Source organism: Alosa pseudoharengus, unplaced genomic scaffold, assembly GCF_046254945.1.
Source record: "Alosa pseudoharengus isolate Yale_2024_CS ecotype anadromous, Long Island Sound unplaced genomic scaffold, YU_APseudo_1.1 YU_APseudo_1.1_scf_7, whole genome shotgun sequence".
NCBI lineage: Eukaryota > Metazoa > Chordata > Actinopteri > Clupeiformes > Clupeidae > Alosa > Alosa pseudoharengus.
This window is the reverse complement of record NW_027468859.1, coordinates 28805697-28820483: the sequence shown is the minus strand read 5'-3', so window position 1 is coordinate 28820483 and position 14787 is coordinate 28805697. Positions and strand designations below refer to the sequence as shown.

Here is a 14787-nt window from a genome sequence, read left to right as displayed (position 1 = left end):
TAGTGAGTCACTCGTGGTGTTTAATGCATTTCATCACAATAACAAATTGCACAACCTAACCTTAACCTTAACCTAACCTTCAACTCAGAATATATCCTACAGTACATATGAACTTAGATAGCGGCAATAAGCCTAATGCAGAACTGCATCTACCGTCAGCAACAACCGTCAAGTAAAAAACATTTTACTTCTAGTAACACTGGATTTGGTATGTGTGCTTGCCTCCATACTAGAGCTTGATAATGTGCTCTTCTAATATGCCATTGAGCAGCATCACTTGTTGGTGGTAGAGCCTCCGATCCTCGACATCTAGAAAACAGAGTGGCTCTGGCATAGTTATCACGATACCAAAATTATGACTTCGATACAATACCTGCCATAAATATCTTGATACTCGATACTGAAGTGATATCCAAATCCTAAAATATCTGGAAAAGAAAGGACGCAGGCCTCCTCCAAGTGTATTGAGTCATTTGTGTTGAATTTGGTGCACTTTTGGTCAATTCTGGGTTTCAAACATCTAAACTTCCTACATAATTATTATTTTTGTAGTCAGTAAAATAGAAGTTTGTGTGTGAATAAGTCCTTTATTGTTTATTATAGCTCATTTATATTGTGTGATGTTTTGGCAATAAATTACCTTTAAATAGCCAAAGTAGGCTAGATCAAGGTCAGTGTTCAAATTACTGCATGCAAATCACTTAACCCAGTACACTACGGGTGACCCGTATTCGGGCAAATACAGTGCCCCCCACCTCCCCCCAACAACCCCCATGCATTTCTTTGCACCTTATCATGAACTACCATAGTCATGCTATATACCATTTTAAAGCTGAGAAACTCAAGAATCGATATATGTAAAGCTTTCCATGAATTAACATATATTTCGTGTGTAAAATATAAGTTTATCCCGATATATAACATATCAGAATACCCCCCTCCACCACCCCCCAAAGTTGCTGCGTTCATATTTTGTCACTTGTCTGTATGGCCGTACCAATAAGTTAGCCCAGCATGCTTGGTCTTGAAATTTTCGTAAGAATCCATAGATGTAAAATATCTACATTGTTATATTGCCAATATATTGAGTAGTTGTACACGCCAGTACAAACAAAACAGATACATACGAAAAGAAGCGAAGTAAACACTTATTTTTCGCGGAAATCCAGATATTTCGGTTTTACTTCCATTATTGTCGCTGGATTCACGGTACTCCGCGTGTTCACGAGGCTCTTCTGATTCCATCGATACCCATTACATGTCTGTAGGACCAATGAGAGTCGAGATAGATGCCATCAAAGCCAATGAGTCACGTAAGCGATGAATCTGACAACCAGTCTTTGAATGGTCATAGCGCTGCGTCTGAGTGAGCCAATGAGATGGGACCTAGATGTCCGTGTAGCCAATGAGGAGAGCTTTCTTTAGACATGTGACACATCGTCCCATTCTACTTCCCTGTCGGCTAAACTCAAGGCGCATAGCCCATGCGTAACCAGATTCCGAAGCAGTGGTTTGGAAGTTTGTTACTAAACAAGCAAGAGACATGTTTTTGAAGGTTTTTGTTCGTAAAACATGCCAAAGAGACAAAAAAAAGACGAAACATGTCGAAGAACCCGAGGACATTGAAGATCTGGAGGACATCGATGAAGGAGAAGAAAGCATTTTCTCGGAATGCGACTCCGAGGAGGAGCAGAACTTTTTAGCTGGGAAGGACCCCGATTTTGAGCTGTGAGTAGACTACTTATATCCATATACAGTTACAGATACAGTTTAGTTTGCTTTTGTAATGTTTAGTGCATAGTTTTTCATTTAGCTTTGTTTCATAGTGTGAACAGTGTGAACAGTGTTCTGGTACCTGGGGGGGAGGGGAGTTAGGTGAGAATGCAGTGTGTGTTTGTGTGTGTGTGTGTGTGTGTGTGTAAAAGAGAGAGCAGGGGGAGGTGTGACCTGAGTACACACATTTATATCATTTGTATAAGTTGTTGGGAAGGGTTTTCATATACTTTAGTGGGTCTGAGCCTAACTTCCATCTGTACAATTGTTTCAGTGACAGCGATGAAGACTGGGCCCCGCCAAGCAAAAAAACAAGAGCTGAGGATCCTGTGTCTGAGGAAGAGGAGCCGGTGGCCGAGACTATTTCAGTTGTTCATAACACGTTCCATTTTGTTGACCGTGGTTGCCAACACAAATACATTTCTATTGCATTGAATGTGAATCATTTGATGTTTCGTTTGCCAGGGTATTGCTATTTTTTACCTTTGTTTCATTTTATAATACAAATGTTCACTGCATTACCTTGTTTGTCCTTTTTTCATGGAAATCTCAAAGGCGTAGGAGCAAAAGTAAGAGTTTCAGGTCAGATAATGCTTCTCTGGACTCATGGCACAGCCACTGCAAAGCACTCCAGGTACAAGCAACATGACACAGAGAGTGTAACCTTTCATTTGACACCAAGATCATGGTTCTACATAAAGGGGTTCTTGTATAGGAAGCATTTTAGTTTTGGGTAACCAAAGGTCCTTTTGGAGTCTCCAAATGGACACTTAGCAAAACGCATGTGTATGCCCACACAAATATGGGTCCCACACAGTCATACATCATCCTATAAGGATCTACTTTGACATACAGATTCACAAGACCTGGTAGTGGGCCTCAGTGGTGTTTTCAAGAGAAAATAAGTGACCAAGAGGGCAGAATGTGGTCATTTCTAGAGATGTACATAACCGCCTATAAAAAAAACTATCATTCTACCCTTTGCCACTCTCTGATAGTTCATCACACAGTCAATCTATTGGTACCAAAAAATTCTACAAGGCCTTAGCTTTCCAAAGAGGTCAGGCACTTGATTGTAAGTCAAAGTATGTGGCAACAGGGCCATTTTAAGTAGGCGGTGTGCAATTTTGAGGAAAAACTCAAAATAGGGGTGGAAATGTATATTAATGCTATGCAGAAGAGCCTAATCTTTAGGCCATCTGATGTAGGCTACCCTAGGCCTTCCTGTGTTTATGGGATTTCTTTGACAGTTGCAAAGGGAAAAAGTGAAGATAGTCTTCTTTTCTTCCAGTGTCTCAACCACTCTTTGGGTCTTAATCAGATATGCCTACACCATTATTACATTACATTACATTATATTTGGCTGACACATTTTTAACCAAAGCGACTAACAACATGGTAACAGTTTTAAAGCAATTCTCTCAAAAATTTTAGGACAATTTAAAAACGGTAGAGTACAGTAAGAATAAGTGCATCAGTGAGTGCTGTTTTTAAACAATTGAGTGTCAGTTCAAGGCGGATGGTAAGTGCTAGGATCAGCAAGACTTGTTGTAAGTGGAGGATACTGTATGTTCTCTAAAGATCATATGCAGTAATGATGCACTGGAGAATGTTTCTTTTTGTTGCACTATAAAGGATATCTTGTCTAATTTTTTTTTTTATTTGCAAATAATGCAATCTCTATAGCACTCTTCAGCAACCCTCAAACATGCACACTCTTCCATTTTTTTGCATGGCGGGGATTTGAATGATAGGAAAGAGCACCAGTGATGTTTTAACTAGGCAAGCACAGTCGCCTTTACAGTAAAAAAATACAGTGTAAATCCTCTGTAAAGACTGACAACTCTTCATAATAGTTAGTGACAAAATACTTTCTACAGAAAAATGAGCAGTCACCTACTATTCTATCAATTTATTATCAAAGAATCTATTTTGCTTCTAAACGTCATACTGAATTTTAGCTATTATTTCAATTTATATTTTAATTTTATCTTATTTTCATTTGCTACTTGGGGGTCATTGGGGTAATTCCTGTCCTGTCCTACAACATATCTAATACATAAAGAGTATATTAACAACTTATTTTTTGCAATTCCTACGATATCTGATGGCAAAACCAAAAAGTATGTGAATTATGCTAACTATGCTAATTAGCAAGCTTAAAACTCAAAATTGAGCTTGGTAAACAAAATATTTGAATTCAGCACCCTCAAATTGTGTGAAATAGCCCCTTTACCGACTTTTCCTCAAATTTGCCAACAGGACTTTTTCTGAACGTTTGTTAGCTATCTGCTCTCCCTCTATTTAAGAGAGATGCCTTTACAATGTCTCTTACCACTACTTACAATAGAGTTAAATATCATTATGACTTAAAGGGAATGCTTTTATTAAAGTTTCTGCATAGATAGGTCATTTGTTACTGCATTTGGCATCAGAACATACATAACTATACAAAGTCAAAATATATAAAATATCTAAAAATTGGAACTGTCCCATCAAAGGTTATTACAATCTAAAAAACAAAATTAGCGCATTTTTAAAATGAGCATCCCTTTGTTTGGATCTTGAAAGCATTTACAGTACTGTGGGTTGTGAAGTGTCATTAGTGATGAAAATAAATCAAAAAGTGCCACATCCATGTTGAAAGAAGCATGCCTGGTAGCAGCAGTCTCCTGGGGGGGTGGGGACATGGCTCTGAACGGTCCACAGCCAGCAGGAGCAGCTGACGGGTAAAGGCCTCATCCCTTTAGGGACGCCCAAATGATGACACCAATAATTACAGCCACAATCACCAAAATGACTATCAGAACGCAGATCTTCTTCCTCGACTTGCGCTGGAAATATATGAAGGGCCATTTGTGAACTGACACGTATTTAAGTAATATGAATAATATAAAGTAATACAAGGACACAAAATGAGTGTTGAGTATAGCATTATTTTGTGAATTTAAGGATATGTGTTGAGTATAGCATAATTCACACAAATACTGTGGGTGTACATTACAGCATTGCAGTAAGTTTTCAGTCTTATTTGGCATAACACTTATTGCTGCTTTTACTTCTAAATTAATAATCATCAAATAAACTTCACTAAACTCACCAAGTCATGCTAATTCTAGAACAGTGCCCTGTGAGTACCATATGTCCCTTTACCTGATAGTCTGCTGCTCTTGCCAACTGCTGAGTTGCAGATTGGACATTGAGGTCAGCACTCTCAACGTTGGCCTCTATGCTGTCTGGGAAACCACAAAGAAGGAAGTGGAAGAACCAGTGTGATTAGTCTGCCATTGTCCTACAAGAAATGTGGTTGAATCCCAATCAGGGAACAGCAACCTGTGAAGTGGCGTCCTGCCATGTCTGCCATGTCTTTCTATCTGCTTTACTTTTGCGAGTTGCGACCACCTAGGCTATGTTATGGACGTTCTATGACAGTGTTTCCCAAAGTCTGGGTCGTGACCCACGGGTGGGTCGTAGGAGATTTTATTTGGGTCGCCAGCACAATTTATGTTGTGTTATAGGCCTATACCATTTGTCATTTAATACCAGGAAAGCTAACAGTTTTCTATTAGGATGCAGTTTACTAACTACCACAGTCACGGTTTTGTCATAAAAGCTCATGAAACTGGGGGACGAACGCGTCGCAGAGGGGGTGCCAGAGCATGGATATCTACCTCTCAAAATGAAACCGTTCTGTGGGGCGCCTGCCATGTACCTCGCAATTGCAAACTACAAGGGACATGAATCCGCCTATTTGCACTAACATTAACAGATACCAGCTCCTCAACTTTACCGATTAAAATCTAGTGACCGTGCTGTCAACTAAAGCAGACATCCATAGACCGGACATAAGGCCATTCAATTTGCATGTAGATAGTTTCGATTGTAGATGCAATCTTTAAAGTTAATAGCAACCTCCTCATATTCTTATTTCTGATTTAAAATGCACAACAGTGCATTATATTAGGCTACAATTTAAATGGACATTTTAAACACTGTTCCTCTCGTTTTCTACCTCGCTATCTCCAAAATAAAGGTGCATTCTTCCAGCTATTGCGCAAAAGCCTCTTGTTCTGATATAACGACTATACAATATAATATAACACAACAATACAATATAACAACTTGAGTTATTTGCTGTTTACATCGGAATTGACGTCCACAGTGTTATGGACCCATTTGTCTGCAAAGCAACATAGCCTACAACATTTTTTTTAGAAATACAGGAACAGCTTACTATGCTGACGAATGACGACTGCGCAACATGCGAGAATTTCCCCAAACTCTCGGATGCGCATTAAAACGTATCTTTTCAGTAGTCAGTTCCAACTTTTCACGCTGATGGTGCTCAAAATGCAACACAACCATGTTCAAAGCAGGATCTATCTATAGAGATCCTATAGCAATGTATGGTTGGGGAAGGCATAGAAAAGTTGGAGAACCTGTGGCCTAAAACAATATTGGTGGTTGCAGGGTAGATTTGAAGTGAAATGGGTCGCGATGGTCTGTCATTTTTAAAAAGTGGGTCCCCAGAAAAAAAGTTTGGGAAACACTGTTCTATGAGGTACCAGTTTTTAGCTGTGTCACAAAAAAATAAGCTTTGTCAGACTACTTTTAAAATGATATTCAGGGCTATATACATTTTAAACATTCGGGGCTAAAGACCCGACAAGGCCTTGCGTTAATTCTTCAGGTGGGAAGAGTCAGGAATTTTCATACGCTCTCATTGGTGGTTAGGATATGGAGTAGGGGATTGACAGCAACATAGCCAATCACATTATGAGAGATGCTGAATTTAACATCAACTGCGATGTTTGATTTTAATGTAAATTTAGCCAGGACTGTAAGCTGGCACACGTGGGTGCTTGAGCGACGGAGCACCCACGGTATCGGCGCCTATGAGCCAGAGCATAGGGAGAACCGGGACGAATGAAACACTTTTTAATTAAACGTAATTTACAAAGACATCGTAAAACACTGAAAGTTAATATTTTGTCACTAGCAACATACATCTGTCCTTTGTCAAATACAGTTGCATGTATAGCTCTGAACAAAACCGTTCAAGAGTTATTTAAGGAGAACAGCATGGAGTATGAATTAAACATCCTACAGCTTAAATTATGTAAACTTCCCACGACTTCAATATTTGACAACATATCATGAATGGTACTTCAAGTATGTGTTATTTTAGATAGATTGCTGCTGGGCTATATGTCTTGGTTCATGTCTGTTAACAACTCATTGCCGTCAAGCGCGTATCTCGCGGTTGCATCCATTACAAACAAACATGCAATGTGAACGTCTGGGATTGGGGCGAGCACTAAATGCTCTACTGAATAAGCACAAAGTCAAACCTTTAAATGAAAAACACTCTTTAATAATCAAAAAAATAAACCGCTAATGAAGTAAACTTGTGACCATCAAAAATCGTTTATCGCCTGTAACTCTGTGATAACAGGACGTAACAGGAAGGCATTTGGCTGAGCAACGGAGGTTAATATGCTCTATATTTTGTCCAAATGATGTCCATCTATCATCGTTGCACTCGGAGAAAACCGGAATGTTTCATTCGTCCTGCGTTTCTTTTACGGCTGCAAACGGGATTCACTCGCAGTTAACCAAATATTTCTTTATTAGGGCAGGGCAGGCATATTTCTGGCTATTAAATTATTTCTAAACCAGTCTGCTAAAGTCTGTAGTGAAGTCTGTGTAGGGTTTTCCAGGCTCCATTTCTTTTTACGAGACACCCTGCTCACAAGAGACATCTGCCGGTTGTTTGGGTGTTGCAGCGTCGTTGCAGCGTCACTGGAAAAATAAAAATTAAAGTCGCGTGATCCCGTGTGATGTTACGCGCGGACCACGAGGGAAGCTGGCCAATTTAAAGTAATGCCCACTGTATATGATAGATAATAAAGCTTTTTTGAATCCTTTGAAATCTCAGAATTGAATCACACACTAGGTTAAGATATGCTGTTTTTTGTTGAATCCCATTTACACCGTAAACTGATATTTATTTTTTCCAATTTCTGTTTAGGCCTGTAAGGACTCCATATTATTTGATTTCTATTAGTATTTTTTTTTATTAATTGTGTGCATTGGCATAAACACAACACATTAAGCACTTACATCATGTTCTGACAGCATGTTTTGACAGACTATTATGGTCTGTCATCTCAATGGTACTCATTATCCATGTGAGCTCTTTAGTGATCTTCACACCTTTAATTGGTCTTTGAGGGGTGTCAACACCCAAGAGCGGGTTTGCAACTCTCTTTAGGTGTCATTGTCAAAAGGTGTCAAAATCTCAGCAGTGTGTTGGTTCCTTTCATGTGAGAGTATTGAAATCAAAATTCATATCTCATAATTTTTATATTCATAAGTAGTTTATGTCCTGATGTTTCTTATGTCTGTTTTTATGTGTCCTGCTATTTCCTGATTTTTGCTACCATTGTCTGACTGGGTCATTCATTCAAAATTACTATAGCATGGCAGTGCAAGATAATACTGAGATTGCACTTGCACGTGTGTGTGTGTGTGAGACATAGAGGGAGATGTGCCGTCAGATGTGTATGTGGTCCTTACATTACCATGGCCTGTGGGCCTAAAGGGGTCTGTGAAAATGGAGAATGAAGTCTTACCAATCATGTCTCCTTGCTCATGGACCATCATTCCCAGGTCTTTAAAGATTTCATTGATGTCTGTAATGTCAGACTGAGAAAGAAAAAACATATTTTAAGCAGCTCAAATTATGCAAGATATAGAAAACATATGAAATGGAATAGAAGTAAAAAAACAAAGTACACACTATGATAAACAGAGTATGAAATTTAAGTTGTGTGGAGTTTACTCTGCAATTCAGTTTACTAATCAATTCAGATGAATCACCTCTAGCTGCCGTATGGACTGTTCTCTCTCCTGGATGAGATACAGGTCATCCTCAGTAATGGCTTCCTCATCTGCCTGGATTTGTGTCTGACTGTCACTGATGATAGGGAAGAGTTGGCATGACAACGGTGACAAAATACTAGACTAAAACAAACAAGACCCTATTTTATTTTACATTTACACATATTGGTGTAGGGTTAGTTTAACGGTTCTCTAAGCACAGTTGGGTAATGTCACTTCTGTTGACGTTTCAAACTAAAACAGAGAGCCCCCTCCCTCCCCTGCAATTGAAACTGACATGAATGCGCATCTCATCGGTGATTGGCTGGAACAGTTTGTTATGGCTGGAGCAGACTGTTTTTGTTGCCGTTTTTGGAGCCTGGGTTGCTCACAGAGACTGCGTTTTTTTACAGTTAATTCAGGGGACAGGCAGCTAGGGGATCATGAGGAGATGTTAGCTGTATGTGACAAAAAAATGTTTAGCTTAGAAACTGCATAACATGACTTAGTGCACCTTTTACATACAGTAGCTGATCTACAGCACTGAAATAGGCCTTAATGTCCGCAGCTACTGTTCTGTGGAGTATGAATAAACAAAAGTAGGGTTTGTGGTCAATGTTTGCAGTTCCACTCTAATGCAGTTTGCAGTTCCACTCTAATGCCCAAAGCTGCCTATGTGGCTGTTTTCGTTTTCGTGTGGAGAACTTCCTGTCACTTGCCAAATGGTTACCATCTTTTGAAATGAAACAAAATGTTTAAAAAAATGTTAAATTCTAACCTTCCAAAAGGATTAGTACTTCCTCCAAATTCATAATCTGTGGCACCACCCTGAAACCAAACATTAAAACCATTTTAAAAATAATTTCTCATACACCTTCACACTTCAAACTGTTATTCTGTACCGTAATTGTGAATGATCACAATGAGGAAATACAGCATTAGTCAGATCTTAGCAGGCCACACATTTAACAGTGAGGCATGGGAACTAAACCAAACATACTGGGAGATGTAATTCACCAACAGTTAACATAAAAAAACATTAGGTTTAAGTTATAAGAGTAGACTTCACACTTGCCGATACTCTGGAGCTGGCACGAACTCTGGCAACAAACTCTTTCTCTTTCTGTGCGGCCTCCCTTTGAGTCCTTTGGAAAAGTGCCAGTGCGTTGGAGAAATCATTGACAAGACGGTCCTTCTGGATCTTTCTTTGGCGCTAGATGATGAGGATGGACAGGTAAGTGATTTGGGGTTTTCAAGGGGGTTATTTGTTTGCTGAACAACTGAGCTAATGTTTCTGCTACAGAAAGACAAATCTGTGTAAATCTGAAATTTCTACAAATGTATGTGCCTATTTTAAATAGGATGGTCGTTTTTGAGTCTGTAATTCATTCACATCCAGGGCAACGAATGAAATCCAAGTACATAACATCTAACTTAAAGCAACAATTTGCCACTTTTGGAGGTATACGTTTTTTGAGCAACTACTTTTGCCATTTATTCCAAACACATAGTGCCATGCTCAAGTGTCAGGCTTGATATTACAACTGGTCACTAGATGGAGACAATTTGCCAATCATTTAATTCTTAATGTGATTTTTGAATACTGGCAATCCAATCCTGAAATACTTGAAATTCACAGAAAATGAGAGCCTTTTGTTGTCAGCTGTAAGTCTCAAAATAGGACTGCCTGAAGAAAACAATAAAGTTTCCATAGTTACTGATGATATGGGGTTGCATGTCAGGAAAAGGACCAGAGGGAGATGGCAGTCATACAGTAAATGCACAAGTATACATTAAAATGTTGGACTCTTGTATTAGTCCGGTTACTTCTTGCATTGGAACTTAATTCAAAAGTGAAAGCAGACGGTTGGTTAGCTGTGTTCTAAAGAATGTTTGATTCAAATTCAGCGTGTGTTGTGAACTATTTGTTACTCAGCAAAAGCAATGATGAAACGGTAACAAATAAATGTAAAGAGTCATATCATGTGGCGTTTATTTTTTTTGTTTTGGCGAGTGGCCGTGTAATAAGTGGGATAATGTATGGAACGCTGGTCATTATCCGAAAAAAAGTCCCTTCAGGACGAAGCAAGACCCCTCCACTGCGCAGGGTCCTGTTCAGCCTGTCGGGACTTATTTTCTGATAATGACCAGCGTTCTATACATTATCCCTTACATATACTGTAAGACATATCAAGTCAATGACATGGCCAGTCTGGATCTCAATCTCATTAAAAATGTATGGTGCAAGAAGAGGAAAAGGCACCATCCTGTAAAGCTGATCTGGCAACTGTTTGGTCATACAAATTGATACAAATTGATTACCGAGACACCATTCTTAGTAATCTTGGGAACCTGATTGTCCCCACCAAAGCTGAGACCAAACCTACGCCCTTGGCCTACAATGATATTCCAATTTAACAATTGTAACTCCTTCACTGTAAACTATTTCACTGTCCCCATGGCATTACAGAAATAAATCAAGCAAGCTTGTTGCCTACTACCAAGCCAAGTTTGAACTTGCAGAGAAACAAACATTCTGTTTGTGGTAAGCCTGCTGGTGGAATAGGCCTTGTAGGAAAATGTCTGAATATTTTACCAAAAATATTTAAGGAGGAAACCCAAACAAAGAATAGGATGTTTTGTCACTTGTACACACACTGAATTCCGACATTTTTTTAATTTTTTTTTTATCATTATCATGTAACCACTGGTGCTTCCCCTTAGAACCCCTACAGTTGCAAAGTCAATCCGCCTTTTCCATCACTATTGTCGTCCCAGCCATTTAGGTTCAAATCAGCCTTGATGTTGAGAAAGCAAACAATTACCTCAAACAAAAATAATTGATAATTCGCCTAAAATGCATTGACTCCAAAATAACAAGCTAGTTTTGAAAATGTAAGGAGAAGAAAGTACATATATTTATGTGAAAATATAGGGGAGTAAAGTAAAAAGTTTTAAAGTAAAAATAAATAAAATGTACAGATACCTAAAAATGCTACTTAAGTAGAGTACTTAAGTATTTGTACTTAGTTACTTCCCGAATTGAGGAGAGTTTGGTTATCAGCTTGTGTGTATGTTCTCCTCACAACACGGCGACTTGAAGAGCAAAGTAATGCACTGACTGTACAAAGTCTTTTTAAATACTGTTACAGAGATAAAAACACTTTGTCTGCAGAAACCCTCTCCATAGTAGCATAGATTTATTCATTTTTGAGCCTAGGTAATGGCTTAAAAGAGTAATTTACTTTGACGTAGCGAAGTTGCCCCCAAAGACTATGCTACAAACTATTCAGTTGTAAATGCATATTCCGGTCTTACTCAAAACTGCCCCGATTGACATTGTTTTGGTCCCAAAAATGTACACTTGTTATCATAGGTTGTTGTTAGAGCAGAGTTTTCCTTTAAACTAGGGAAGTTGTGTCAACCATATCTTTCTAGGTTGAAGTCAACAATAAAGTAGTGATCAAATCTATCAGCAGCAGTTCCTCTTTGGTTTAAAGTCTGAGCTTATGGTTAGTTAAAAGGACAGTTGCTCTGCAACAGTAGGGCCTACATGAATGAATAGAATCACCCTTCCAACAACAATGACTTGGATTTTGTTCCAAAACAAGAACAACCTGTGTTACTCGCATGATTCCGCATTGGCATTTGGACATAGTTGCTCAGTTCAATAGCACACAAATGTATAATATACAAATGCAAGTAAGCTGAATTGTCAGTTTCCTTTATGACTGTCGTATGGAAACATAACTAAAGCCTACCACATTCCACAGGAAATGAAACACAAATACTGTGTGAGAAAATGACCTTGACATTGTAAATATCACGATAAGGCAATTACTTTACCTGCTCTGTTGTTACCGGCAAGGAACCAAACTCTTTCATCAACTTATCCGTTTCTTTGGCAAGATTGTTGACATTTTGCTGCTTCTGTTGTCTACAATGCAAGTACAATATAAAGTCAAAGTGTGACACCACCCTCTTTGTTAATAAACCTAGACTTTCATCCAATGTCAATTCACAGGATTACCATCTGCCATGTAAGTCAACAATAAAATCCCAGCAAAGCAAACTTTACCTAATATTCCTCAACATTTGCTTTGCTCAGACATATACAATAAATTGAATCATAATGGAGATGACAGAGGGACCTTGCACATTAGCTAACCCTTTTGTAAACGGGGCCTACATGACCTGAAGTGCACTACGGTTCCATATCACACAGGGTAGGTTTCGAAGAAATCAGCCCAGAAACAATTCATAGGCCTAGTCAAGGGATTTAGTGGGAGTATGAACAGTAAAAAACTAAACTAACAGGGTATATGTTTTGTGTCCATTTTACAATCACAGCCAAGGGATTCAGTGGGAGTAATGAAATTAACAGGGTAAATGTTTTGTGTCCATTTTACACTCACAGCGTTTGTCTCAGCTCAGTGGTGTCCTGTGGTGTCCCTACTTGACTGACAATCCTCTGGATCTCAGATGCTGGTACAAACACAGGTACAAATGAAACACACACACACACACTTAAAATGTGGCAATCTTAGCCTTAACATAAATAGCCATTTTGTTCCGTTGATGAATATAAAGTCTCAATACTCTGTGCACTTACTTTGCTGTGTGATCTTTTGTATATTGGAACTGATAGTCTGTGCAAGCTGGTTCGGGTCCTTGGGCACTCCACGCTGGTAATCCATGGCAGAGCATTGAGCTTCTCTGAGGACAAATTACAGCAAGAAATATGAAATCTTGACCCGTCACAGAAAAGGAAAGTTGTTTTCTGTACACAGAAATGAAGATGCTTAGTGTCTAAGTGTATGAATACACTATTTCTAAGGAGGCAGAGAAGATTCCCAGAACTTTGTCAGGTTGTTATTTTGTGTCAGGTCTGTAATTTGCCTTTTACAAGAGGCAAAATGCATGAACAGGCATAAAAGGAAGAACCATAACCACATGCAAATTGAAGTTGCAATAATGACTTTTTAAACACGCCTACAGATTTAACACACATCTATGTTTTACATGCATGCAGCAAAATATGTGGTTAAAGGAGCAACGTCTAATTATTTATTGCGAACAAATCTGGTGGAGCAGAGTAAATGGCCATGCGCCAATTATGTTTGTGGCAGGTTTACTGTTTTTTCTTTATTCTTTAAAGTAGAGAAATATGAATTAAATAACAGGCACAAAACCTGAAGGAGTTCCTTCAATGTCAATATAGCCAGTCTGTTACTGTAAGTGTACACAAAACATGCTACTTGCGTTATTAATGCCACCCCAGCCTAAGTGCTTTTCGGCCAGACCAGAGCCTAGACTATTCTAATGTGTTCGATACGTACAGATAAGAAGTTCGCCTGTTTCATTGAGCCTCTTAGGCATAATCGTTTACATTTTTTAATGGCAGCAATCCCTTTTTAATGGTAATTACACAACAATCTCAACACCTGCTCTGAAAGAGGTGTGTGTGAGAAGCCCTTGGTTCGAAGTAGCCTAGTTCATGCGGAAGTCCCATAATATTGGGACTTGCATTAACAATGTATTCACAACAACCACCGCAGAATATATGTTAGACTGAAACAAATACACACCGTTTCATAATTTCTCGAAACTATAGACTGTAGTTAGACTACCTAAAGTCGACAGCTGTTTTTCAAGACATTGAGAGCGCATAAAATATGCTAGGCTATTTTTGATTTACCAAGGGGCGACGCATTAACGTGATGACACCAATTAAATTATCGTTGCAATAATCTTGAGTAAAGTTAATGAATATACCTGCAATATAGGGTAATTTACCTTACAACGCTTAAACCAAAGTCAGTTTCTGCGCTGGCTTCCTGATCTTTGAGTCATTTCTATGTCACATGATCAGCTGGGTGCGTGCGCTGCCAACACATTTCCTCACTTCACGAGAACACAGAAGGCGAGAGGAGAAGGGAGGGCCGAATTTTGAAGTAGACGCTGCACACGCAACGCAAGAAGTAACCTTCAAGGCCAAGGCAAGCACTTTACAGCCTACAATGATAACACTCGGATCCCTGATAGCCTAGAGTAGTGTCCGAAGAGAGGAATAGGATATCGGAATGCCCAGACTTTATTACAAATAAAATAATAGTAGGACTATGGCGTTGG

At 39.0% G+C, this 14787-nt stretch overlaps 1 protein-coding gene and 1 long non-coding RNA gene across 3 annotated transcripts; one reads left to right on the top strand and one right to left on the bottom strand.

Moving 5' to 3' along the window:
- The first annotated feature begins 695 nt into the window (after window positions 1-695).
- LOC143109429 (uncharacterized) lies at window positions 696-2291 on the top strand. The gene is made up of 2 exons (XR_012983857.1): window positions 696-1728; window positions 2048-2291. It is a non-coding gene; the product is annotated as an uncharacterized LOC143109429 (long non-coding RNA).
- A 1844-nt stretch (window positions 2292-4135) lies between these two features.
- Window positions 4136-14545, bottom strand: stx7l (syntaxin 7-like). 2 transcript variants are annotated; one of them, XM_076272416.1, is made up of 10 exons: window positions 14452-14545; window positions 13268-13371; window positions 13071-13140; window positions 12502-12592; window positions 9731-9868; window positions 9434-9483; window positions 8656-8752; window positions 8409-8481; window positions 4927-5009; window positions 4136-4607 (listed from the first exon to the last, which is right to left on the bottom strand). In XM_076272416.1, the coding sequence occupies exons 2-10, from the start codon at window positions 13350-13352 to the stop codon at window positions 4512-4514; spliced, it is 783 nt and encodes a 260-aa protein (XP_076128531.1). In that variant the 5' UTR covers window positions 13353-13371; window positions 14452-14545; the 3' UTR covers window positions 4136-4511. The 2 variants fall into 2 exon arrangements, with proteins under 2 accessions (XP_076128531.1, XP_076128532.1); XM_076272417.1 differs by having other exon boundaries at window positions 14431-14528.
- Between the last annotated feature and the right edge of the window lie 242 nt (window positions 14546-14787).

What these genes read in the sequence shown, in the direction of transcription:
- stx7l (XM_076272416.1), bottom strand. Translation starts at nt 13,352, where the DNA reads ATGGATTACCAGCGTGGAGTGCCCAAGGACCCGAACCAGCTTGCACAG. An exon ending in ACTGAGCTGAGACAAACGCT is followed by an intron (nt 12,593 to 13,070) that starts GTGAGTGTAAAA and finishes CTTGCATTGTAG; the next exon opens with ACAACAGAAGCAGCAAAATG. An exon ending in GTGCCAGCTCCAGAGTATCG is followed by an intron (nt 9,484 to 9,730) that starts GCAAGTGTGAAG and finishes GTTTGGTTTCAG; the next exon opens with GGTGGTGCCACAGATTATGA.